Source organism: Gallinula chloropus (assembly GCF_964237585.1).
Source record: "Gallinula chloropus genome assembly, chromosome: 4".
NCBI lineage: Eukaryota > Metazoa > Chordata > Aves > Gruiformes > Rallidae > Gallinula > Gallinula chloropus.
In genome coordinates, this window is record NC_140088.1 from 50,852,699 (window position 1) to 50,879,492 (window position 26,794).

At 41.0% G+C, this 26,794-nt stretch overlaps 1 protein-coding gene and 1 pseudogene across 2 annotated transcripts in view; one reads left to right on the forward strand and one right to left on the reverse strand.

The window, feature by feature from the left end:
• The window catches only part of AFG2A (AFG2 AAA ATPase homolog A), a 205,677-nt gene that overhangs the window by 17,276 nt on the left and 161,607 nt on the right, over window positions 1-26,794 (forward strand). The window contains 2 exon segments of the mRNA XM_084263783.1: window positions 11,871-12,025; window positions 20,353-20,562. Of these exon segments, the coding sequence (XP_084119909.1) occupies window positions 11,871-12,025; window positions 20,353-20,562 (365 nt within the window).
• Window positions 6,156-6,625, reverse strand: LOC311191569 (cytosolic iron-sulfur assembly component 2A-like; annotated as a pseudogene). The gene has a single exon. The product of its transcript is annotated as a cytosolic iron-sulfur assembly component 2A-like (transcript).

Below are 26,794 nucleotides of genomic sequence, written 5' to 3' on the forward strand. Positions count from 1 at the left end.
TCAATATATATCAATTATATTATATATATCATAATCGATTAAGGGTGGGTGTATTTAATCTGCTGGATTTTTAAATTATTAGTGGATTTTTCTTCCAATACTTTCTTTTCCTCTATAAAAGATACAGTTTGTTGTGAAATGTTGTGACTTTCCAGGAGAAATGCTAGAAATCACACAGCTTACAGCATTGTGGCAGGTGTTGACAATAGGGTGATGGGCATCAGCTCTGAGTGTATATCTTTGCCATAATTGTTGTGCAGAGTACCTGTATCTCCCCCTCACGTGCTGAGTAAGTAGTAGTTGTCTTAAAAATAATCACAGCCATTCACTCAAAATGAGAACTGGTATTTCTAACATGACATGCATTGCTAGCTTCGATGCAGTGCTTTCACAATCGGTGTGCCTGATCTCTGTTTGAGGCTGCGTTATCTGTAGTGGCTGTGTTGGGCAAATTGGGATCTGCTGTGATTCTCTGCTGCCTAGCAATACACTTGTGATTTTCCCAGTTAATTCCACATATAGGCTAACAGCATAGTGTGGAAAACCTGTAAATACCTTGATGGGTACTGGACCACATTCTGTGGACATCAGGTTGCAACAGGCTCCTCGTGATAGACTCTTGAAAGCTTGAGGTACCCTCTGAGGGATTCATGTGCACAGAGTTCTTGATAAGAGAAGGGCTTAGTTATGTGCACAGCTGAGAGTCATGCTCTCAAGATTGGGAGAGGTCTACTGTGTCCTAAATTATTTAGTAGACTACCTTTTAGTGTGAACAGCTGCCTTCTGAATTGTTTTATCTCAAGCAGAGGCATAGCCTTGAAGATAGACTCTGCCACATCCTGGTATATAATGTCAGTATACATATGGCCCTAGGATCTTGTTGCTGCTTCTTTAATTAATTGGCCACACAGTCTCTTATTAATTCCCTTAAAAAAAAAAAAAGTTTTGATTCAACAACAAAGATAAGCACTGCACTTTTTTTTTTCTAAAACATATGAAATGTTAATTATGTAGCAGGGACACGAATGGTATAAACTGTACTGAATGTTAGAAGATGCTTAGCAACAAAGGTTTCCAAATATAGCAATTTATTATAAACTTATCCTTCTATGGCTGCCTGTAGCATTTCAAGAGGGTGAATATAAATATAGCTTGATTTCTTCAAGAAGTGGGTTCAGTTGTATTGTGTACAGAGAAAGGAAGTATTTGCTTTGTAACTCTTAGAATTTATCTTGAACATCCTTGTTCGTTACACATAATTTCAGTGTGCTGATATAAAACACTTGGGCTGTGATAAGATAGCATCATGAGGAGAGGAAGAACAAATGTCTTTGTTTAAACAACAGTCTCTCTTGCAATAACATCTATTTGGTTCCAGTGAGGATGTTGCATTGTAACCACTGAAATGGAGACTTCTGTGAAAGGAGTGCTGGTTGTGTTTTTATTTTGAATTAAAGTTTCATTAAATTACCCAATTGTAATGCAGTTAAAGGTATCACTGTGCTTACCCTTTAGGATTATAACAGTGCACTGGCTTGAGCTGGCCGTTACAAAAAAACCTTACAGAAATAAGAAACTGAGCTGCATCTTTAACCAGTATGAATTGGTGTTACTCTGCTGGATCTGTGAAGCTGCTTGCATAGCCATACACTCTCTTGTCTTCTGACCATAACTTTGAGTCCTGTTGTTTGGCGGTCGTGATTCTCTGTGGCCCTTTTATTACCCCTGTGTTCTCACAAATAATACAGCTAGGGTGGAGAGTCCTTTTATTGCTGTTTAATTGATAGCTCTGTATATTGATTATATGGAGATACTAGATCTGAAAAAGACCTTTTTCCCAGTGAGGGTGACAGAGCCCTGGGACAGGCTGCCCAGGGGGGTGTGGAGTCTCCTCCTCTGGAGATATTCAAGACCCGTCTGGATGCCTCCCTGTGCGACCTGTCCAAGGGAACCTGCTTTGGCAGGGGAGTTGGACTCGATCTCTGGAGGTCCCTTCCAACCCCTACTACTCTGTGATTCTGTGAAAAGATATTTAGGAGGGTACTCTATTCACTTATGCTGGAAGTGAGAAACTTCCTGCTGTGTCTTTTATGACGCAAAAAAGTTTCTGCAATCCACTCCAATTAAAAAGAGAAATTAGAAAAAATAAGCAATTGAAGGGCTGGCTCCTAGATGTTTTTTGGTTTGTGGGTTGTTTTTTTTTTTTCCATATAATCAGTTGGGGAGTAAATTCTCCTGAAACCCAGGAATGTCTCTTTGTTACATCTATGTGGTTGGGGTTTTTTTGTCACGTTCCCCTCTGCCCCCCCAGGTTCTGCAGTTTTGGGAGCCTGACCACCTGCAGGAAACACGAGCTGTTTGGGCTAATGTGATTAACAGTGAGTCTCTGTGCACCCTCAGGACCAGCTTCTGACTGGTCTTTCAATTAGACAAACGCTGCGTTCAGTATGTGGCTTCAACCCTGTGTCTCATATATGAGCTCTTCGCTTCAGCTCACAGTGCTGATGAAACAGCCCAGTGTTAGGGCACCACGAGTATCTATCCTTTCTTTAAGCCATAAAGGTTCAGTCTGAACCTTTCCCAACACAGTTTGGACCCGAGTTCTGCTGGTGGTGTACAATAAATCTAACTTTTAAAAAAAATTGTAATCTTAAACATAGGAATAGGGCTGAGATGCTTTTGGAAGTGTAGATTTTGGTTGATGACCAAGGCAATGGGATTGTTTTCAAATTAACTGACTGCAGTTACAGTATTTAAAGGGAAAGCACTATATAACTGGAGTTATTCCCATCTGGAAAGAGATTGAAAATACAGTGTCTGTGGTGGTGTTTCAATTGGTTGGGTTTGGTTGTTTGGGGGGGTGTTTATAGCACAAAAAATATTGTAATTATGCTGTTGCAAATGATCTCCTGTTGTATTCTTTAACTGAATTCTGGTCCCTGTGGGGCGTTCAAAATGAGGTGGGAAAGGCTGCTTGCCTTTTTTATGAAAAGGTCACGTAGAATCTGGGGTGGGGGTGGTGTTGGGGAATATTAATAATGTGCGTAATGAGATTGTCAATACCAAAAAATGTGTTCTTATGGAATCGAGATATTTTTGCAGAAATGGCAGAATGCTGGATTTTGAAATACTCTGAAAAGTCGAGACACAATACAGGAGTAAAGCTACAGATTAATTTTAGGACTGGAACAACTGAGTTTTCCAACACTGTGTTCTGTCATGCTAAATTATGGTGTAAGAGGACCAAGAAAATCCAATCTCTGTCTTCAGCGCTCGTGAGTTTGAAGTTAGTGCTTTGTTTTCTGTAATTTTAAAGCTATGTCCTTAATGCAGAAGCTGTTTTTAAACCAAAGCAAATGACCTAGTTTGACATCTAAACAGGTTATGAACAAATGTGTCCTTGCTTCAGGAACACGTAACAAAGTGGCTTTTTGGACTTGAACTGTAACATGGTTTTGGATTGTTTCTTAGAGGACGAACTCAGAATGATGGCTTTTGTGCAGAAATGGCCACGTCTGGATGCTGCTGAGCAGCTTGAAGACTTGCTTGAGACTGGGAGGAATGCGTTGACCTTATTCCTGTCAGTGGGATCCCTTGTCCTCTTTCATAGGATTTCCTCCTGCCAACATTTTGTGGGGCAAAGACAAAGTCAGAATTGGTTTCAGAATTGCTGTCTTAAATGTCTAAAATAGTTGAACTGCTTTCCTAAGATTCCACAAAAAAACCGTGCTAGTTTCACTACATAGGGTTAGGCTCTCACCCTTTTACTTCGGTTCAATGTCATTCTAATGTGACTGCAAAATTTCTCAATCTCTTTTTTTTTTTTTTCTCTTCCCCTCCCGCTGTGTCTTTGCATATGCTGAGTGCACAGATGTTTCCTTAGTGTGACTGTATTTGTACCCAGAGAGGTCTTGCTCTGTTTGCCTCTCTGAGGAGATGTGGGTGCACGTTGCTTTTTGTATGTGTTTTTTTTTCTTACATAAAATCTTTGGTCTTTTTTGGTTTGTTTTGTAACTGTACTTGATTTATCTTTTTCTATGGAGAGCACTGCACGTAACGTTGTTGGGGCATATGAACTTCTGGGTTTCGTCATAAACTGATTTTAAGTGTGTTTTGATCTGAAACTGGCTTGCTGACTTCATATACACAGTTGTGGGTTGAGCACTTAATAATCTGTTTAAAGCACGTCCCATTCTGTCTGCTGATATTTATATAAGAATGAAATAGAGAGTATTTTCAGAAGAGCTGATCAATAACTGTCACTAACATTTTAAATTAACTTCCATGGCAGATAGACACCGTGTTCTTGCTTCTGCGCTTTGAGTGGTGCTGAAAAAATGATATTATTCATGTGTGGCAATGCATATAGAGAAGCTTCTGTGTCTTTAATAGATTGGTCAGCCCCAAAACAAGTTGTCGTGATTTGAAGGGTGAGGGGGGTGCAGGATGCCAGAGTGGCCTGCACTGGTGCAGTCCTTCCTGTGCAGACTGAAGTGGGCTGTGAAATATCAGTCAAAATGCCATTCATCAGCTTGAGGATCTTGAAAATTTAGCATTACGTCATTTTGCTTAAGAACAGAGTAAGTTTAGGGCAGATACTGTCTCAGGTTAGGCCATCAGCCTAGCTGTGGTGGGAACAGTCAGTTCTGTGTGGTCCTGTTTGTTTTCTAGAGCTGGGAATCAACACAGTGTTTGTAACGCAGCTCCAAGGCACGTTCACAGGAATGATGTGGTCACTGTTCTTCTGCTTATCAGTCTGTCAGAAGCTTCAGCTCCCTAGATGTGAAGCTGGAAAAGAGCAATGTGTGCCAGGCAACAGAAGAAATCATCAGCTGTCTATATAGCACCTTCGATTTGACAAAGACTAAACTGATTTTTGAAAACACTTTGCAGTTTGCTATCTTTTAACTTCTCCTGTAGCCTTGTATTTTTCCTACAGTGATCTGAGCTGCTTGCTCCTCTGTTAACTTTAAAGCTAAAAACTGAAGAGGACTTCCTGACCTTATCACAGGCGAATCAGACTCGGTTCCTTGTGATGCAGAAAGTCATGAATTGAAATTTGGACTAAAACTATTTCCCCCCCCCCCCCCCCTTCCAAGATACAAGCATACTTTTGGGGGAATTAGTGGTCTGAAGCCTTAGTATGTTTATAGAAGCCTTCAGTAACTTTTTAAATTTTGGAAAGGCTTTTCATTCTGTTCTTTGTTTTCATTTTTGTTGGTGTGTCTAATACTCATTACTTAGTCTTGTTTTAGGAAGAACTGGATTTAACACAGTTGTTTCTAGATTCAGATACCTTTTCGATTTTGACTAAGACTTCTCTCTGTAGTTGTCTCAAATTTTCTTTAATCACTTGGCTTGCTCTTACATTCTTTGAGCGACCAAAATAGGGGAACATCGAGAGCTCAAGTACAATGCTGTCTCTGTGAAGCATTTGGTATGCATTTTTTTCCTTTCAGCTTCTGTGCTGAGTCTGGTTTCACATGTAACTTGAACAGCAATGGGAATCGAATCCATTTCAAATACATTTGAAGTGACATTCTTCCTGCACTAAAATATCTATAGGAGTTTTGTCCGCCTCATAGAGGAATGGACGGTGTTATCATTTTTTTTTAATCCATCTTGCTTTGCTGGCTTTCAAAAGATCTGAACTAACCTGCTTAGAGTGGATGTTTGTCTTCAGCTTAGGATGTGAAAGCAGTCTTCATTCTGTTGTTTAATCAATAAAAGATAATAAAAGATCCTCTGGTGGAATTTAGCTTAATTTGTACGTCTGTGTTAGTTCTTAAGGAGTAAAATCAGCAGTAGGAATTTGTGCATAGAATGGATAGAGGCTCTTGGGGACAGAGCTTACATGTTTTCAGGCAAAGTTTTCACAAGTCTCCTGATTTTAACTTCTAGACCAGCATTTAATTGTAAATATTTCTCTGGACACCAGAAATTACAAAACCTTAACATTATGTACTTCGCTTTATTTTAGAGGCTAATTTGTCATAATTTAAATCTATTTTAGAAACAATTTCTTTTAAAATATGTGGAAGATAAAAAGAATTCAATAATAATTAAGGCCTTGAGTTTAATAGTTATTGTTTTCCTTTTTTTAAAACAGGTATTTTAAGAAATGTATCAAAATAACTCTGTGGGTATTACAGGTACTAGTCAGACTCTGCAACACACTGCTCCACAATTTCACGCAAGTTTTGATTCTCCATCACAGCTGCTACTCTCTCTTTGTGATTGATTTGCTTTTTGATGTCATCTTAGATGGAATGTGTACCTTCAGATATGTAGATATCCAGCTTATGTCTAAAAGGCAAATATCTCTAGAGTTTAATTCTTTAGTGGAGGCCAGTGAGAATGGCCAAAGAGCAATGAGGTACTGTTGGTGTAAAGCTGATCATAACCAGATATTCATCTTCACCAATGTCATGTGCTTCAACACAGCTTTCTGTTACCACTTCCAGTTCTCCTCAAGTATTAAGTTTCTCTGGGTCCCGGATAGTACAGATTATATTGTAAACCTGGAGTGCCTTGTCCTGCTCCATGGCCTGGCATGGCAGCCCCTACACAGCCCAGAGTACCGCAGCACCCTGCTCAGCATGTGTGACAGCAGCAACAGCGACATCCTCCTGCTCCACCACGGGAGGCGTGAACCGCATTGGACCTAACTGTTGCTTCTTGTCTACCTGTCCTTGCTGCTCTGTTAGCCTGGCAGTCCCTGGTTTTCTTCTAACACACATAGGAGTAAGCTCAGGTTAGGTACGTTTACTTATGAGAGCAGGCAGTCGGTCTGGTGTTCCTTTTTTGTCTCTGTTGTCATTGTTTTAGGATAAATGACGTGTGGGTACCTGATCTGTGAATAAACTATTTCCTGTGTGAAAGAAATTTGGAAAATACAGTTCTTCCTTCCTTCCTTCCTTTCCCTCCCCTGTAGTACCTCTCAGCAACTTTTCAGTCAGCTCCATAGACATGTTCCAGCAAATGCCGGAGCTCTTCACGAGGGCCTATAAATTGTGTACATAATCCCTACAGTAGATTAGTGCTCAGGTTAGCCGAGTGAATTTGCAATGTTATGGTTACAAGGGATTTAAGGGCATTATCTTTCCTGTGCAAACAGTATATGAAAGTTCTTTGGGGATTTTCCCATATAGCGCTGGCAACTAAAGACAGATTGCAGAATATGGGTTCAAGAGCAAAAGTAAGGGTTTCTGCTCCCTAGTCTTTTTTTCTAAATGCGTATGCATTTTACGTACAGATTAAATAAAAATAAGTAAGTTTTAAAATGTATTTATAGGAGTTTGGTCCATGGATTTATTTTAATTGGGATTTTTTTTATTTCTTGGTAAATTTGGTGTGTTTGATTTCACACTTGGGGAAAAACAAAACAAAATCAACCAAACCAGACAATCCCAAATAACCAAGATACTCCAAACCCCCTCCAAACAGTAAGGTTTTTAGGATGCAAATGGAAGAACACACCTAAATTTTGCAGCTATTTAGAATCATGGGTCCTGCCCCCAGGTCCGAGAAAAGCTTACCAATAGTCCCCAGGCATTAGGTGCTTGCTTGGGGCTGTTGTTCCTTTATCTGGGGAGTAAAGGGAAAGAGTCTTTGCCCAGACTCTGTCTATGGGATGTTTTAAGTGGAGCAGTGGTCCTTACAGGTGACGGTGAGACTTCTGTCTGCTAGGACAACAGGCTTGTCTGTGGTGTTGTATATTTACGTGTAATGGTAAACAACCTACACGCATGTGATCTTTTGTTCCCCTACTTGGATTTGTCCATCCAGTATCCTGATGTAATGAAGTGCTGTAAACTCCCTTTGTTTATGAGACTACATGTTCAAGAATGCATGTGATCTATAGTTGAAGTTCTAGCTAAGATTTCCTAGGATCATTTTGGGATGGTTGTCACGAATGAGTGCAGAAAGCCATGCAGATTAAATATTGCCAAATATAAAGCAGAAGAGACCCTTATCTCAAAAATACTAAACACAGGAATAACTTTCATATCTGGCGTGTGTGAAGTCAGGTATGCTCCTTTTATGGCTTCTAAAGTTCAAAACTGTTTTTAAATTCTATGAAATTCTTTTCCTATGCATAAAATTTTTAAAGGTTGAAGTATAGTATTTAAATGTCTAGAAGTAGGGGAAGATGCCCCACTCAGTGCCATTAGAAAGCTGAAATCTGTCCATACACAGTCAGGCATGCCATTTCCGGCCACATAGGAATGTATCATGGCAGATCTGACAGCTGTCACGGGGAGAAATCGTGTGTGTCCTCTGAGTTTGATCATAATAATTTGGGAGGGAAATGCCAGATTAGCAGGGAAAGAAGAAACGTTTCCTCCTGTAAACAATCTTACAAGATTATGATTTTATTTTGAAGCTACTTAAAAATTCTGCATTTTGGTTGAGTGAATTCAGACAAGATGGATTTACAGAAGAAATAGCTGCTGGGCCGTGAAAGATGCCTGATGAACAGTTTTGTTTTGTTCAGTTCATTTCCTCAAGTGTTGTGTATATTCTGGTACTGAAACCTAAAGTATGTATGTTTGTCATTTTGAGTGGATGCTTTCTATTATTTACAGTAGCATATAATTATGCACAGACTGACAAATATAGCAGTATTGTAGAGCCTGGTTTTAGGCTCAGACATTTGTGACTGAGGTCTAATGTGCAAGAAAGCATTCCAGGGAAGCAATGCTATCGACCTCATACATAGCCTGGTACTAAACAAGGTTCGTCTGTAACAGAACAGGGCGTTCTGCTGATCTTTTTTGTTTTATCCCCCTCCTCTGTCCACTTAGTTTCCTCTGTTCTAGACAGACAGGATGAGTTGGTGAGGTAGAGCACATAGCTGCTGGACTGGAACAAATTGTTTATTTTCCATTGTTTGTAATCATGCATGACATATTATGCTTGTTTCTTTATTATTATTTTTTTTTCCCCTGGGATTTTCCATTTATACTCCAGTGGGAATCAGTGTCATTCACTCCTGCAGAGGCTGTCTTCTGAGTTAAGTTCCTAAGCCCTGATGAGGGTAGTCCCACTGACCACACAGCAGGCTGACTTCGTATGTGTCCTTCCTCCCTCCTTCTGAGCTTCCAGTCACTGCCAAAAGACTATTGATAGTTATTAATCCTTAAGAATGGAGCAGCATCTGAAAAGGAGGGAGCAAAGCTTAAACAAATGCTGAGCTCAGAGTCAGTTTATAGCAATGACATATACTCAAACCAAAACGTTCCCGTGTAACGATACCCAACCTGAAGCTCAGATGCTCAATGTTTCCTGGGGTAGTATGTCTGAATCTTCAGTTTATCCGCATTATAACTTGCAGTGTTTTCACCTTCTTTGCCCTCTGCGTTGCTTCTAGCAGCATGCTTTGCACTGTACCCAGCATTTCCCTACATTAAATAGATCTTTCAGTGTCTTGAGACAAGGATGTGTTTTTCTGCCTCCGGCAAGTCACTGGTTATATTCTTCTCCTGTTAATAGGACTTTCCCCCCGCCCCCACCCCCTTGCTCTGGTTAGAGGTCAATCTGAAGAGCAGGAAAGAACGATTATGATAACAGGAGGAAACAGGAAGAATCATGCTTTCTTTTTCAATCTGTTTTTTATTATTGTTTTAATGTAAAACATTGTTTCAATTAAATGCTGACCTGTGTGGTGTGTGTGTGCACATGCTGAAATGAATTCAGGCTTTGTTTGGAAAGCTGTGACCTCTTTATTCCTGTTCTGGATCAAGGCTGTTGCATTACATACTGCTGAGGACAGAAATTTCACTCGTTTTTCTAGTAGCACTGGCAGTAACGATCATTAAGAGCAGTGTTCTCCTTGTGCATGTTTATGTGCTGTTCTCTCTCAGTTGTTAAAATAGATTTGTTTGGTTTTAAGAATTCATCGTGTCACAGAGAAAAGCCAACCACGACATAATTAAAATGCATCAGATGGGCACTGAGTTAAGCTGGTACCTGGTAGAGCAGATACCTATAGAAATGAGGAGCAGAGATCTCTATCAGTCACTTGCTTTTTCCAGGATTTAATTTCATACTATATTATTTTTTTTTTGAGAGTGCCATATGAATTGACTTTGCCAAGAAAAATAAGTAGGACTCAACCCCAGTACTTGCTTTCACCCCCCCGCCCCCCCCCAAGCATTAGCTGCAGTGACACTAGAATAAGACTGAGTCTGCTAGTTGCTTGGATATAAATTTTAAATCTGGAGGGGGGGTGGGGAGTTGGTGATGTTCTTGCTTAAGCTTCTTGTTTCCTTAAAATGAACTGTTTCAGAGGAAGGAAGGAGGAGAGAGGAGTAACATGGCAATTGTCTTTCTTGTTAAAATGAGTCAGTTACATTTTATACCTGTCCTCTGGTGACCACATTTTCATTTTTCTCCTTGGCCTCGTGGAATGTTTTTATTTATATGTGTTATTAGCTCTGGATGTTCTGAGCGAGGGGAAACCTGAATTAGAAGGTTTTTTTAAATTATTATTATTGTATTAAGAGCCTGGGTATTGAATGCAGGTGCTCAGACTCCCCCATAATTGGCAGTTTATGGAGAGACACCAGCTGTACTGCTTCACAGGGGAGATATTATATCTCTTCACACGTTGTATATATTGGAGGAAATGCAGAATTCCTGTAACTGTCAGGGACTTTGCATGTCTGCATCTACCAGTGCCCCTGAAGAAAAAGAGACAACAATCTGCTGAAGGTTAAAACCATGTCTGCTTTCAGAAATGGCTTATCCCTTGTATTGTCCTTTCATGTAGCACTAATTGAGGTTTTGTTTGATTAAATATAGGAAAAAAATTGACAAATATTTGTCTTTTTATGGTCACACAGGGCGAACTGGTGCACAGCCTGCCTTTTTTGTAACACATGTCAGGTTCTATTACGTACCTGCATGTGTGTGGATGTGGGTATACAAGACTCTACTCACCATGTAGCAATATAGTAAATCACACCTTCACTGGTTTCAGTTCACAGAACAGGGCTGGAAATGGAAGCAATAGAACTCGAAATTGTATCAGACCTTAAAAGGCATAATTTAACAGTGGATAAAACCATGATGCTTTTGGGCATCTTATGCAAATGGGGGCCATAATTGCTTCCGCCTGGGACCTATTCTTCTTGGGCACTTGGTTCTGCCCAAGAAGAATAGATATAGTCATGTGTGGGACCTGAGTGGCTTTTGAAGGATTGAATTATAGGGGGAAGCTAGGAACTAGCATTAAGATTTATAGGTACCAAAGGAGAAAATAAAAGCTATGCCTGTCTTTGAAAAGTGTCATCACTGAAGGGAACGAAGAGCTGTTGAGTGTTGCAGGGAATATTTGTTGCAGATCAAGAAAACTACAGGTATCTGGCATCTTACTAGATAGCAAAATAGGGTCCCAAGGAAAGTAAAAGGCATTGGTTTGGTTTTAAGAGCATGTTGGAAAATGCAGGAATGGACAAGGTCACAGATATCTTAAGCAAATTCATTTAATATTTGCTGCAAATATTCATTATCCGTCTTCCTTTGTGGTCTAAAACACAATTAAATCCATGCACGTATGTTTGGAGGTTTTGCCCTGGTAGCTGCACCTCTGGGAACTTGGGAACAGGGCTGTTTCATTCTCTGTTTTGGAACAGATTTAGTTTATATTCTGTCTGCTGTTAAATATAAAAATTCCCTTTTTCTTGTTTTCTCATCAGATGATGTTTTTTGCATGTTTTTTGACCTAGTTAAGGCCCAGCATCGAGACGTTCTTTTGAACATCATTTCCTTTCCAGTTCTGTTTGTCTCATACACTTTCTGTTTGTGAGAACCAGGAGGAAGTCTACATATTTCCATGTTGGTTTTTTTTTTTTAATTTTCAATAGGTTTGTACGCATTGCAGAGAGCACTGGGAAAAAGACCTAACCTATTAGACAACGAGGTGGCTGGGTCAGTGATGATTGCTTTCAACGACTTCCTGCAGGGGATGAATGATGTCAGGCCCAGCGCCATGAGGGAGGTGGCAGTTGATGTGCCAAAAGTAAGTTATTTTTTTATAATATGCTAGCAACATTGTTAGAGCCATGTTAAGACTTGCAGCTAGACGTTGAAATGGCCTACCAAAAGAGAGAAATTTTGTGAAGTGGGAGCCTCAAATTACCAATACATGTTGTACATCATCTTATTGTTTGCATATTTGTTTAATTATATTTTTGAAGACCCATTTACAGAAGCTTAAGTTCCTAATTTTGTAGGAAGAGATGGTAGTACAGGACCATATCTCTTGATCCAGAATTTTAAATACTGAGTAGGATAATGGGTACCTGTGAAAGCTGGAGCCTTTTGTAAAGCAGACACAAACTTAAGCAGAAACCAACTGTTAGAGCATTTGTAACCACAGTGTGTTGGAACAAAGCTATATAGACATTGATTGCTGTGATTTTATGTAAAGCAGTTGACTAATTCTCCATGCTGTTCATGCTTCTGTGACATGAATATCTTCAGTTGTCGTTACATGACTTTAACTGAGGGCACACTTAGGTAATGTAGGGAGGTTGCCACTGCCAAGCAGTTACCCATTGGGGGCTGTCATTATATGAACAGTTCTTTTGACAGTGCTAGGTTCATCTTCACCCTGCTGACTGCCCTCTCAGTTATATATTACAGTCTTCAGGAACAGACACAACATACATTGAGCTGGGGAACTGATCTGGTTTAAAATGACTCTAATCTGGTTTAAGAAGATTCAGTGCTATGTTTAATCTTACTGAATCTCAAGGCTCTAGGAGCTGGCGTTTCTCAGCAGCTCCCCGAATCCTGGAATAAAACACTTATGTATCATTGCATGACAACGAGTCATCTGGGAATTTGATTGCACAACTGTAGACCCTTATTCCCAAACTACAGGAATGGGAAATAAAATCTGTGAACAGGATGCTGTGCGCAGCCAGCTCGGATATCACACTTGGCTTGTTAAGAGCCCACGCTGTGCAGTGAAGTGATGGGTGGAAATGCCTGGGCTGGCCCCAGACAGCCTTTCCTGAAAATGGTGTAGTGGCATCAATATCCGCAAGAGCTAATTAGTTCTGCAGAGAACCAAGATTACTAATTCTCTCACTGCTTATTGTGCTACCAGCGCTTGGGCTTATGTCATTATCACCATGCTGTGCTTTTTGGACATACCAGCCTATTTGGAGGCAGGCCAGAGTGCTGCTAGACAGCATAAGAAAGTCATGGAGAAACAAGGTCTCCAGGTACTGCAGGAAATCTCTTCTGAATCCATGTTCAACCTACTACCCAGGCTCCTGTTGTCCACTAAACCATCATGCCAGCGGCTTCTTTGATTGCCGCTTGTTTTTATTTGTTAAACACCAGCTGAGTCACTGGAATGCTACTGAAATGCATTGCTTTTTTTGAAGGGGAGATGAAACATAGTACAGATTCCTTTTGTGCTGACAAGACCTAAATTTTTTGCAAAATAATGCATATTCTGGGAAAATGTAGGATAAATTTCAGGCCATTTGCTTGGTGCTTTGGGTTTAAAGTGGAATGTGCCCTCCCACATCTACCAAAAGGCGGTGGTGGAATTCAGTTTAACCATTATTTTCGGCTGCAGAACTACCTGCTTACCAAGGTGAAGGTACCCGTGCATGCTCATTAGCAGTCTGAATATCTGGGAATACTGACACAGGGGTCCATGAAAGTCACAGTACTCTAAACCCACTGTTGTAACACCACTGCCCTCAAGGCTACTTACCACATTACCAGTTGTATTCGAGGTGGGTAAGTGCTTTAAATCAACTCAAGTCCGTGGATTCATTGAAGGAACTTGTTTATGCTACAGCTAGGTGTTGGGGAATGGCAGTACAGGGGAAGCAAGTAACAGGAATCCAAACTGCAGTTTCCAGGTTACGCATCCTCGCTGGGGATGCTTGGGATATGATCTAGGAACACTTGTAAACATCTGAAACTCATTGATACACAACTACAGTAAAATGTAGTAATTTAAAAAAAATAAGATCACTACATGGTTTATAGACATTCACGAGCAAAAAGAAATGGGAAAAAATTATTATTGTTATTCAGCTTAGGTTACTGTAGCTTGCTCTTTATTAGTAAACGTGTATTCTCACCTGATTGTTAGTGTCTGAGTGCTAGTCCCTTGGCATTGAATGTGCTGTTTAAGTGGCTGATTTGTTGTTTGGAACACAGACTGCAGCACAAAATGTGATGCAGCTTCTAATTCCTTAGATACCTTTTCTTAAGAGTAGTATGCAAAATTGTGTGTCATGCTTCCAGTGATGATTTTTAGGTATATCATAATCTGCATCTCTGATTAAAGCTGTGTGTTCATCTGTTCTGGTGGAAGCTGTGTGTTTGTGCTAAAGTTTGTGATTCATTTGGTGTTGTAGTACTTGGTTTCAGTAGAAACCAAGTATCTGAGAAGGCAAATGTATGCAACTGCAGAGCCATTAATTAGTTGCATCATCTTCTGTTGATGATCATAGAATCATAGAATGCCTTTAGGTTGTAAGGGACCTCTAAAGGTCAGCTAGTCCAACCCCCCTGCAGTAAGCAGGGACACCTTTAACTACATCAGGTTGCTCAGAGCTCCATCAAGCCTGACCTTGACTATCTCCAGGGATGGGGCCTCCACCACCTCTCTGGGCAACCTGTTCCAGTGTCTCACCACCCTCATAGTGAGGGTGCTTTGCTATTTAGTATAGTTATGCTTGAATATCTACTCCTGCAACACCTGTGGGAAAGCATAAACTTGCTTGCCTCAGAACTGATGATAATAGTCCTAATTTCTATAAGAAGTTCTTCCTTTTTGCTAGTTTACCCTTCTTTCTGGTGCTTCCAGTCCATGGACTTGGGCCACTTACCCATTCAACGCTTTCCGCTAGTGGGCTGTTTGCCATGGTGTACTCTGATATGTTACCTGCTTTGGGTGTAATTTATACCAACAGAAGCTTCCTTGTTTACACCTTTTGCTGCATTCTTATCAACATGTGAAGGTTTTATGGCTGGGTGTGTGGGAAACAAACAAGAAACAGATAGCATAAACCAGATAGGAGTTCAGCTTTCTCCAGCAAACCTAGAACATGTGGGTTTTTTCTGTTTCATCTTTGGGCAATCATCATGTATTGCCTAATTCCAGAATCTTTCTGTCTGTAAGGATAGGTTTTTCTTCCCATCCTTTCCTTGCCCCAGATGCTATTCAGGTAGACAGTTAATTGTGTGGGTGATTTTGTTAGAAAATCAGGGGTTACATTCCTTCATGTTTTGAAGTCTGACCTTAACACTGTAATCTAAAAACTCCTTGCTAAAAATAGCTTCAAACCCTAAATAATTATCAGTTATGAATTTGTTTCCAAAGAGAAAATGGAAGTCCAAGCTACATAACCAATATCTGCATTATTGCTGATTCCCTTGGCAGACCCCTTGGTGTGGATGGAATGCATGGGCTATGCAGTTAGTTACAAGTAAACACAGGATCATTCAGTATCTCCACCTTCTCAGCATCCCCCGTTACCAGGATGCCTGCCTCATTCAGCAGGGGACACACATTATCCCTAGTCTTCCTCTTGCTGTTCACATACCTAAAAATTACCCTTTTTATTATCCTTTATGTCCTTTGTTAGCTTCATTTCCAGGTGGGCTTTAGCCTTCCTGGTGCTACAGGCTTGGGGGAGACTGGCTGGAGAGCTGTCAGGCAGAGAAGGACCTGGGGGTGTTGCCTGACTGCAGGCTGAACATGAGCCAGCAGTGTGCCCAGGTGTCCAGGAAGGCCAATGGCATCCTGACTTGTGTCAGAAACAGCATGGCCACCCAAACAAGTCACTTCCTGGTGTTTGATATTTGCTAACCTTTATAGAATGCTTTGCAGTCTATTTCTGAAAAGAGCTCCAGCAAAAAAGGTAGTTATTGGGGTTTGTCATCAACGTAAATTGAACTAATTGAACTGCCTTTTTTTTTTTTCCTTTTTGTTCCCAGCCTATTCAGAATGACTGGTGCAGAAAATAGCCAGAATGGAGTGAGTTTGGGGCAGTAGACAGTGAGGCGGTGTTGGAGGTGCCACCACATATACTTTTTTGTGTTCCTCCTTTCTGCATTCGTTTGTCCTTCCACTTGTGCCCAGATTGCTGTGTGTGTTGGCTGTGACTAAGGCAAATGCAAAATACTTGCTGCCTGGTTCCACCTAGCACCTTGGTTTCCACTTTTACAGAATCTTTCTTGAACTTTGCTACGTTACAAACTTTTTGGAAGGCTGCTTTTTCTGCAGCAGGGATTTAAGGAAGCACATTATAAATCAGGAAGTTAATATTTCAACTCTGTGGAGATTTGTACTGTAGTTGCTGTTCCTCCCTCTCCTGTGGGTCTTCCTGAAATTTTTGTAGGCTGCTATGGGTTTTGGTTGCCTGTTTCACTCCCTTCACTGTAATTCAGTGCTCAGATTTGTGACTTTGCAGCCAAAAGGTTCTGGATGAGACATCCTTTCCACGTCTGCTTTATTTCTTTATTGCTGCTGCTTAACCACCTCTGGGGAGTTGCTGCTCCGCATCGTGTTCTGAGCTCTGTTGACCTGGGGAGAGCTAAAGATTACGGCAGTAATGAAATCTTGCTGTCTTACACGCAGTAACAGAGCACTGTCTTTGTATGAGTAAGCTCAGCCTGAAGGCTAGTCTGTAAAACCATTTCCACCCTGACAGAATATCCCACTTTATTGCTGACGTTGCAAATAAACTTCCCTTTGAGTTTATGTGCAGGTAAAAGTAGTTCAGCTGTCTGAATGAGCACACTTGAGTTTGTGTTAATTGCAGTCAGGAAATTACTGAGGAGTCATTCGTGTGCAAAACCACTTAGTTCTTCCAAGCTTACCTGAATCTAAAATCTTTCTTGAACTGTTGTTCCTCCCCCTTCTCTATCCTTTTGAAAGAGGGGAAAAAAAATGTTCTAGCACTTGACCAGAATGTGAAGGTAGAGTTTTATTTGGTATTTTTGCTTTTAATACCATTGATGCTTGAATTTGGTATCTCATGTTATAGAAATTCTAAGTAATTAAACAAAAATTGACTGGTTAATTTTCTTTTTTAACTCCTAATGGGCAAACTGACACTTAGTGGCCCTGTTTGTACATCCTGGTCCAGTTGTCTCCCCTTCCTCTTCTTCCTGATTTTAAACATAAGCAAAATCAGTAAATTTCTAGATTACTGAAAACATCCTTCATGTACAACTTCTGTGTGCACTTCCATGGCTTGTGTTGATGTATGACAACTACTGAGTCTGAAAGAATCCTTTGAGTAATGCCTCAGGAGACTTGTGCATTATTACCCTGAATATTTGTGAGAGGGTAAAAATAACATTTTAAGTGTTTTCTCCCTGACATTTTATATGCATGCAAAGTATGGATTTTGCCTTCTATTGCTGGAAGTTATAGGGACTTCCTGATGCTTAATTTATTGTTCTTGTTCACGCTTGTCAAAATCATTGTCTGGCTAGAAGGACACGATGATAGGAATGACTAGTACATGAGTAAGGGTTGATACCTAAACGTGAGGAGGAACTTTTTTACTGTGAGGGTGACTGTCCTGGTTCTGGCCAGGCCAGAGTAACTCTCCCTAGGCAGCCACCCCAGGTAAGTTGAGTTACCCCAGGTCAGCTGAGTTAGTTTTCCTCACCACTGTCCTCATCCCAACCTATGGAGGCTCTGTCACTCCAGGAGTGAGTGAGCGTCTTGGGGCTGAACCACCACAGTGACAGAGCACAGTGACAGGCTGCCCAGGGAGGTTGTGGAGTCTCCGTCTCTGGAGACATTCACACCCCACCATGCTGTCCTGTGCAACCTGCTCTAGGTGATCCTGCTCTGGCTGGGGTCTCTGGGATCTCCAGAGGTCACTTCCAACCCCCATCATTCTGTGATACTGAAACATGAGAACAGGCTTCTGTCATATATTATCTTCCCTAGGAAAACATTATTTAAAACTCTTAAGATTTAGTTCTGTGCAGTTTACAGAGGTGCTAGTTAAAATTAAGGGCTGTGGAAATAGGTAATCTGTGTTTTAAAAATGCATTTTCAAATACTGTCACTGTTTCAGATCTGACTTGGAAGCACCAGCTTTTAGAATAAGGGCAGACTGAGATTAACTGTCCGGAGTTAAATTACAGTTGTGAACCATGAAATTTAAGTGGAAGGGTCTGGTCTGCCTGGGTGGAACAGTGGCAAGATGCAAGTGAGGTATCATGCCTTCTCTTTTTATAAACCTGTATGTTTGCTTCAGTCATTAAAAATATGCAGGTGGATTTGCCTCTTATTGTGAGGGGAGGATTCTTCTTACCTTAAGCACATGCCTGAAGTGCCTCCATTGGACACCTCCTCACTGCATGTTCCCTGTAAAGGAAAGAGGGAGGTTGTCTGTGAGACCACCTGTCTGCCTTCTGAAAGAGAGTTTGTACCACAGCCAAATTGCTCGGTGAAGGCCTGTCTCTTTGGGCTGTGTTGGTAGGAGAGTTTCTTCCTTTACTGGTTTTGTTGAATTCATAGAAACACTTGTGACGTGTCCACAGACTGTTTTCATCTGTTCACCACCACTCCTTTAATCTGATTTGTGCAGTTGGTCCTGCTTGGAAGCTGCCAGAAGTTGCGTGCTGCTGAAATCCTTCACTCACCCTGGCTACTATGATATTCCGCTGTGCCTGATTCAATCTTTACTTTGCTCTGACCCTCACTGAATGTGTGTTTCTTCTTTGGTTTGTTGCTGTTGCTTTTTCTTCCCTGCCCCCCCTTTCCTCCATAAGGGAATCCTGCCTTTGGCACATCCTCAAATCCTTTTTAGTCATCGGTGGCGATTTGCTATACATATTTCATACTTCCCCAGGCTTATAAAGTAATTATTTAAGACCTAGAAGCTGCTGATCACTAAGAAAGGGCTGGGGTGTGTTTGGTGCAGGTTTTGTTTGGTTTTTTAGAGCTCCTCTAAAATATTCCTGGTGTGAGTGAGATGTCATTCTGCATGTGTGGCAGCTCCTCACCTTACAGTTAGTCTTTAAACTCAGCGTGTTTCTGAGGGGTCGACCTATGCATATTATTCTTTGGTCTTTCCTCTCTGCTGTCTTTGTAATTTCCTTCTATGTCAAAGACTGTCCACTGAGGGATTTCATTTGTTGTGCAGTTTGCTTGGACTTAAGCAGAAGTACTTGCACCAAATCCAAAGGCTTTTTTCTGAATCGCCTCTTCCAGGGACTTTCAACTTGTAGTTTCCACTCTGCGAACCGGTATCAGGGCAATGGCACCAGGGACAAGCTAGGGGTAACACCAGTTTTCCTATCAGGAGAAAGGCAATAGATACGTTGCCTCTTAGGAGTACCCTGCTTGCTTAGGAGTAACCTCTTAGGAGTACCCTGCTTGCTTTTCGAGTGTAGCTGGATTTGCAGAGCTGAAGCATGATTTATGCCTAGAAAACTTCCGGAGGAGTGTTTTAAACAGAAGATCATTTGATTTAGGTGCGTTTCGACATCTTTAATATTTGAAGTGGATGGGAATGGATGATGACAGGACAAAGAACAGGCAGGGGACGTGGGGAAAAAGTCTCAGGCTTGTTGACAGCAATGAGTGGAGAGGTTTAGGTATAGCAGATTTTAGATCCACCTGCTGTTGTTTTGGGTAGGATATATTAGTTCTGTCCTAATACACGCCTGGCAAGGTTGTCCTGTGTCTTCAGCACAGCAAATTGAACTGCAGTTGGGTCTGAATGTGGCTTTTTTGTGTGTGTGTGTGTGTGTGTGTGTGTTTGTTCTTTTCAAAGATACCTGTCTGTTTGGAGGATTGTTTGATTTTAAGCTTCTATTCAAATCTCCAGAGCCCAAGTTCTGTATAGGAGCGACAGTGTTGGCAAGTGGAGGAACCCCCAGAACTTCTAAAGCTCAGTCCTGTTCAGCTTGGTGGGATTGTACAGCTGGGACCAGGGCCTTACTTTGTAGCTATATATGACACCAGCTTGAGAGGATAGTCTTTTCCTTCAGGGAAGACATCAAAGTAATTCACAAATTCTACATTGGCATCGTGTTAAAAAACAAGAGAACTTTGCTGGTGATCTCAGAGTGTTGCTACCTGTGGGATCATGCTGTCATTTTATTGCTATATTCGTGTATTTTGCTATTGACCTTTGAAGAAGATACGAAATTTTTCCCACATCACCAGCATAAAGCAAGTCTAATCCTATTTACTTTGTGCGACTTTATTAACAAAGTAGCTCATGAGAAACAGCTTCATGAAATAACTAGTACACATTTTACAGATAATTTTGGTTTTCTTTTTTAATAGTTTTGCTCCATTGTATAAACTAAGCAAAATTTTCTGCTTTGCAGGTATCTTGGTCAGACATAGGAGGACTAGAAGATGTCAAGCTGAAATTGAAGCAGGCTGTTGAGTGGCCTCTCAAGCATCCCAATTCCTTCATCCGAATGGGGATTCAGCCTCCAAAAGGTGTGCTGCTTTATGGACCTCCTGGGTGCTCAAAAACAATGATCGCAAAAGCTTTGGCTCATGAAAGCGGACTCAACTTCTTGGCAGTGAAGGTAAGCTGTTTAGCCTTACGTTTGCTTAACCCCTGCATACAATTGACATCTTACCCATTTCCACTGTTAAAATCCAGTGGCTCTTACTGTTTCTGATCATTACAAATGCTACAGCAAACACCGTGATAAATATCAAGTAAGGTTTGTGTTTTCTTGTATGCTTTTAAAAAAGTTATTGTTTATATTATCTCAGGACAGAAATTTTATTGCAGATGGGTGGGTGAGCTGTACAATGGCATCTTAATTATTTGTGTTATTAAATCTTTTTTTAAATGGAAGCAATTAAATTCTTAAAGCACTGTAAGTGAAATACAGCTCTGGATAGTGGGTAGCTCATCAGCTTCTAGAAAGTTTGCAGAATCAGTTATATCTGGAGTACTCTTTGTATGGGTGGGGTATTCTCTCAGCATAAGAAACACTTTAGTATAGAAAACTTTTGGATTTCATTGCCTATGGATCAGTGTAATTGATTACTGGGGGGTTGTATGGAAAATGCTTGAATGGAAGTTATTTAATAATTAAATGGAGCTTCAACGTGTAGGAAGGAAAAAAAGATAGCAGAGTGATTTCACATGATTTTCACACACTGCCTTGCAGCTGTGTCAGTGTTAATGAAATGCAAGAAAAAACAGTTAAGTAATTTAAAAGTAACATCTCCTCAGCAGTAAGATCACGTACTCTTGTCTGTTGACCATCTCTTCACTCACAAAGCTGCCTGTGTTAGCAGTTTCTACACAGCTTCCTCCTCTGCCTGTCCTTTCTGACACACTCTTAACTGTAGCTCTGGATCCTGTGCTCTCTGGGAGCAGAGGCAGGTATCCACTGGCCCTGAAGCCAGCAGCCCCTCACTGCTTGTGCTTCCTGGTACCACACACAGGCCTCACATCAAGAGCAGCCCTGTAAAGCTCAGCCCTTAAGAAACACAACCTTTACTGCCTCTTCCAAAAACACAAAGTAGTTCTTTGTACCTCCAGAGTTACAGGTTTCCTCCTGCACCCCTCAGAAGAAAACATTCCTCTTTGTCTCTTGCAAAGCACTGATGCCTGAGGGGGAGGAAAGGTGTCAGACTGAAAAAGAAAAAACAAAAACTAATGAAAAGCAGTTAAAGATGAATGTTGTTGCTATCGTGTAATCATCAGTCATAGCTACATCAGACCTTTTTGGATCAGTAAAATTTAATTGTCTGAAAGTAACAGGTGGCTCATGCTGAATAGAATCATACAATGGTCTGGGCTGGAAGGAACCCCAAGGATCACAGAGTTCCAACCCCCTGCCACAGGCAGGGACACCAACCTTCAGGCCTGGATCTACACAAGGTTGCCCAGGGCCCCATCCAACCTGGCCTTGAACACCACCAGGAACGGGGCACCCACCACATCTCTGGGCAGCCTGTTCCAGCACCTCACTACACTCTCTGTAAAAAAAACTTCCCCCTAATATCTCATCTGAACCTTCCCTCCTTTAGCTTCAATCCATTCCTCCTTGTCCTGCCATTGTCTGCCCTTTTAAAAAGTTGATTCCCCTCCTGTTTATACGCTCCCTTCAGGTACTGGAAGGCTGCAATGAGATCCCCCCACAGCCTTCTCTTCTTCAGGCTGAATAAGCCCAGCTCCTTCAGCCTCTCTTTGTAGGGGAGAAGCCGAAGGTGCACTGATGTGAATGCTTTTGTGGAGTGATGAAGTGTTTCTTCATGGTGGAGTCAATGATTGTGCAAACCCACTACAATGGTGGAAACCCCACTGTCATTTACAAGCTGCAGTAAAACTGGCTGGCTTGGGCAAACTGCCTTTTATCCCCTGTCAGCTTAAATCCCTTGGCCTGGGACTGATGGAATAGCCCAATGTACAGATGTCTTGAGCAGCACATCTCTAGAGCATGTTCAGCCTTGGATATGTTGACTCCAGGAAGGGAATATAGCCTGCTTTCTCTAACTTCACATTTGCTTCCTGGACAGAAAAGGCAACATCCATCTTGTACTAAATGTGTTAAACGTCATTGTCTGTAGCACTTTGGAAAGCACAACAGTCACAAATTAATTTCCACTCTGTGTTCCTGCAATAAATCTAAAGTAGATGAGTATGTGAGCTTTCTTTGGGTTTTATTTGAGAGAGGATTTTTCTTTTCTTGCTTAAAGTCCTATAAATTTTCCCTATTCTCTACTGTGTCTCAAATATCTGTCCCTGGAACTGATACCAGGCTTTTTTTGAAATGGAAGTTCATTTCTTGGTAATTTACTTCACAGACTTGCATTTTCCTTCCAGCCTCTCCTGCCCCAAATAATTTTGATGAGACATGTCTGCTGAACAGCCTGTAGGATCTGAGTGCTCTTTCAGGATAGTTCAGGTGGCTCAGGTTCTTGTGCCGGTCTGGAGAACAGACTGCAGACGGGAGGCATAGCTCTGGCTTTGGGAGCTGGCTGCTGGCTCTCCCCATGTCTGAAACCTGAGAGGACATTCAGTATGTTATGTGTAGTGCTTACTCGGTCCAGTGATTATTTTTCTTTTTGGAAGATGAACCTTTTATGTCTGCATGCTACACTAAGTCCAACACACTCAAGAAGTGCTGAATGAACTCTGCTTGCCTAAGTTGTCTGTCCTGCTTGGGTGCAACAGGTATCACCCCTGTCCCAGCCTGACTCCAGGAAGGATTTGCACTTGGGTCTACACAATGCCTGTGCAGTTTGGACAGCTGACTCAGTTAAATGAAGTACTTCAGCTGGGTTAAATGTCATCTGTTAAAATGTGACGTTTCCATGTGTCTTGGGCATGGACGGTTGCCATAGTGCTGTGTGGGGCATGGTCAAAACGGCACAGCCTCCAACCCACGTCTAACTTGCCTCTTACAAGGTTTGGAAGATGGGCAGAGTCTTGATGTAATTTCTGGGCAGAGGAGCTGAAGAAAATAACGTGGTAACAGATGTTTGACGTTGCATCCTGTTCTCTCCTGAAATCTATTGTGAAGTTTGAATGGTTCGGCTTACAATGAACGCAGCCTTTTTGTAAACATGCTCTTTGATACTTGGCCAAAGCTTTTTATAGCTATATTTTCACCAAGATTGGTGACCTTTTGCTTTTCCAGGGAAAAGCAGTTGCTTGGTTTGTTTGTTGTACAAAGCAATCTTGCGTATCATTCTTAAGGGGAATTGTTTATTTTTATTCCTTCACTTGACTTTCTTTGTCTCTAATACAATATATCTGCTAAATTTACTGGGGACGAGGAGGTTATCAACTATTTTCCAGGGGATGACTCTCCCTGATCCCTCCCACCAGCCCATTCTCTAGATGTCTTGCAGCGTTGAGGCTTTTTGGGGTTTTAGTGGTCATCTTGATTAATTCCCCCTCCCAAACCTCTGTGGCAGACAACTGAATTGTTCTCAACTTGCAGGGCTTTCAGTATTGTGTGGTCATGGGTATAAGTGAGCATGATAACCCAATTCATTCCTTCACACAGTAACTTTTTCATTCATTAGGATTAATGAGAAGTTGAATTAGCAATAGTTTTTAATCTGATCAAATTCTTATTTCAGTCAGCCTTCTATGCACTTTGGGCTTCTTCATACTCCTTTTGTGTTCACCCCAAAGCTTGTGGCTTTCTTCTGATATGTAGATTAGATGTTTGGAAAAAAATTTTTACTGGAAGAGTTGTCAGGGCCTGGAACAGGCTGCCCATGGAGTTGAGTCACCATCCCTTGGATGTGTCTAGACAACGGATAGATGAGGTACTTAGGAATATGGTTTAGCATAGGACGGGAACGGTTGGACTTGATGATCTTAAGGGTCTTTTCCTACCTTGTAATTCTGTGATTCTATGCATCTTATGCATTTCTTTTCCTGGTAGGGAAAGAAAATTGTATACAGGTATCAAACCTATCAGTATTAATAGAATGGGGGATGCAGCTTCTGCTAGGCTTATGACCCATTGCTGAAATACACAACTGTGCCTGTGACTTCTCTGCTGGAGATACCATCTAGTTTTCTGAAATGGGACACGATGAAAATGAAACCCTTTGTCACTGTTATTCTGTGGGATTTATTTCCCCTCTTTTGACTGTTTATGTGGCGCCATATCTCCACAGTTTTGACAGCTCCTGAACTCAAGGTCAGCTTTGACTGGCTACTTTTTTGACACTTTTGTTGATTAGACCACTAAGATTTTTCTAGTGATACTGTAAGAATAAATTTAGAGGAAACTGCCGTATCTTCCTGTACGGTGTAGATAATTGTGTCTGCATTTGTCTTGAATCTTAGTTTATTTAGATTTGTTATGACTACCCTCTTGGATTTTATTTTTTTACATCTTATTTTTAGGAAATCCTGCTTCATTGTGTCCAGCTAAGAACATAGTGAATATTACTTCATGTATTTTCTATTGCTTTTCTGGGAAGCAACTTGCAGGGAATCTCTGTGGATTTCCTCCCCCCCCCCCCCCCCCCCCCCCCCCTTATTATTGCAGCATCTAGGTAATAAGCTTTATTACCAAACAAGAAAACCCTTGTGCTGTTTTGTTTTTAACCTCGTTGAAAGTGAATGCTGAAGTTTGCTCTTAGCTTGTCCAGGCTGGGAGGCAGCACTGTGGTACCCACCCAGATAAACCCCATCATCCAGTTACAATGTGCTTCTTAGCTGATGGTCTTAAAAGTGCTGTGGGAATTGTAAAATCCTTCTGCCCCTTGAGTTGCCCATTAGCCCAGGATCCTGCATACTAGAGGGGCTGTATGCTATTGATGATATCTTGCATTGCATTACCTTCTACTCAGCCAGCTAAAACCAGAGGGAGCCTTTCTGCTGATTTCAGGAGGCTTTTTCTCAGGGTTATATCAACAGGGGACTCTGACTTCTCTGACTTCTGCGTTGTATCCGACAAGCAGATTACCTGAGTTTGCAAAATAAACAAGAAGAAAAATTATGTAACTTCTGTGTTCTTGTAATGGTTTTGGAAGCATCTTTCCTCTTGCTGCTTAGTGCTTTTTAGTATTTGTCTGTTTAAAATAAAAACTGAGGCCAAAACTCAGCGATAGTGACTTAAAACAGCTTAAATGTTCAGAAAATGTAGATCTTCTCTCTTGGAATTCAGATTCTTGTTTATAAAAATAAATTTTTATAAAACCCCCAAAATTCTTGTAAACAAAGTGAAGCAACATTTAAAAAACCAACCCTAAACCCACCCTTAGTGGCAAGTAACATCTAAGGATGTTAACACCAAGCAAACCAATGGCACAGATGGTGTGTACTATGTTGCTCCAAAACATTATTTGCATCGGTTAAGAGTTCTAGCTATGGCAGGGGGGGAAAATTGGTTAGAAAATATTCCTGACACTTATTTGCTGTTACTTAAAGGCTTGAGCTGAAGCAATCTTTTCTTTTTTCAATTAGCAGTAATTTACAAAAATAGACACTGAGCTCTGACTTCACCTTGGCTTGATATAACTTCCTGTATCACCCTGCTGATGCTTTTGTCCCGCTCCCCGTGCTTGACATGTGCTTAAGCTTAGTTTGTCATCTGGGTGAATTACGTCAAAATATTTTCCAGTTGAAGTTTCCTCTGCTTTTCCCTTCAGCTCTTGGCTTCAGCAGCTCAAACAGATTAATGAGGCTTGGAAAGGCCAACTGCTTTACTTCGTGAAAAACTGTCACTGAATTTTTGGGAAGGTTGTTTAGCTTTTTGGGGGTTTCAGTGGGCAGAAATGTGAAATAAGAAAGCTTGGTGACTGTAACTAGCTAAACGAAACATTTAAGATGAAAAAAAAAGCAGCCTTCTGGTTTTATGAGAAACTGATAAATGATAAAATTTCCCTCAGTTCCCTATCAGTTCATTTACAGTAACTTGTTAATGAGCAGATAGTGAAAATAAGTGGATCCGAAAATGTTTAAATTTTTTTTTCAAAGGATAACAATTTGAGATACTTTAATGAAAGCTTTTAATACTGAAGCTCTCTGTATGTTTTACTCAATTCAAATTAAAATAAAGCATTTCTCCATTCTTACCATAAGGTTCCCAACAGTGAATGGGCAGGCAGAAAAAGATTAAAAGGTAATTCTCTGTATCTGTTTCCTTGTCCCTTCTCAATTACAGTGGAAGATTAATTTTTGCTAGTGCTTGGCTTCTCCCTGTCCAGTTACCAAGGGTTTGTCAGCAGGCAGGTAAGAGTACCAATGACAGAATGGAGTGTTGCTAGAGGGGTAAAGTGTCAGTGGCCAAATATGTTCTGCAGCGTGGATGGCTAATTTTGTGT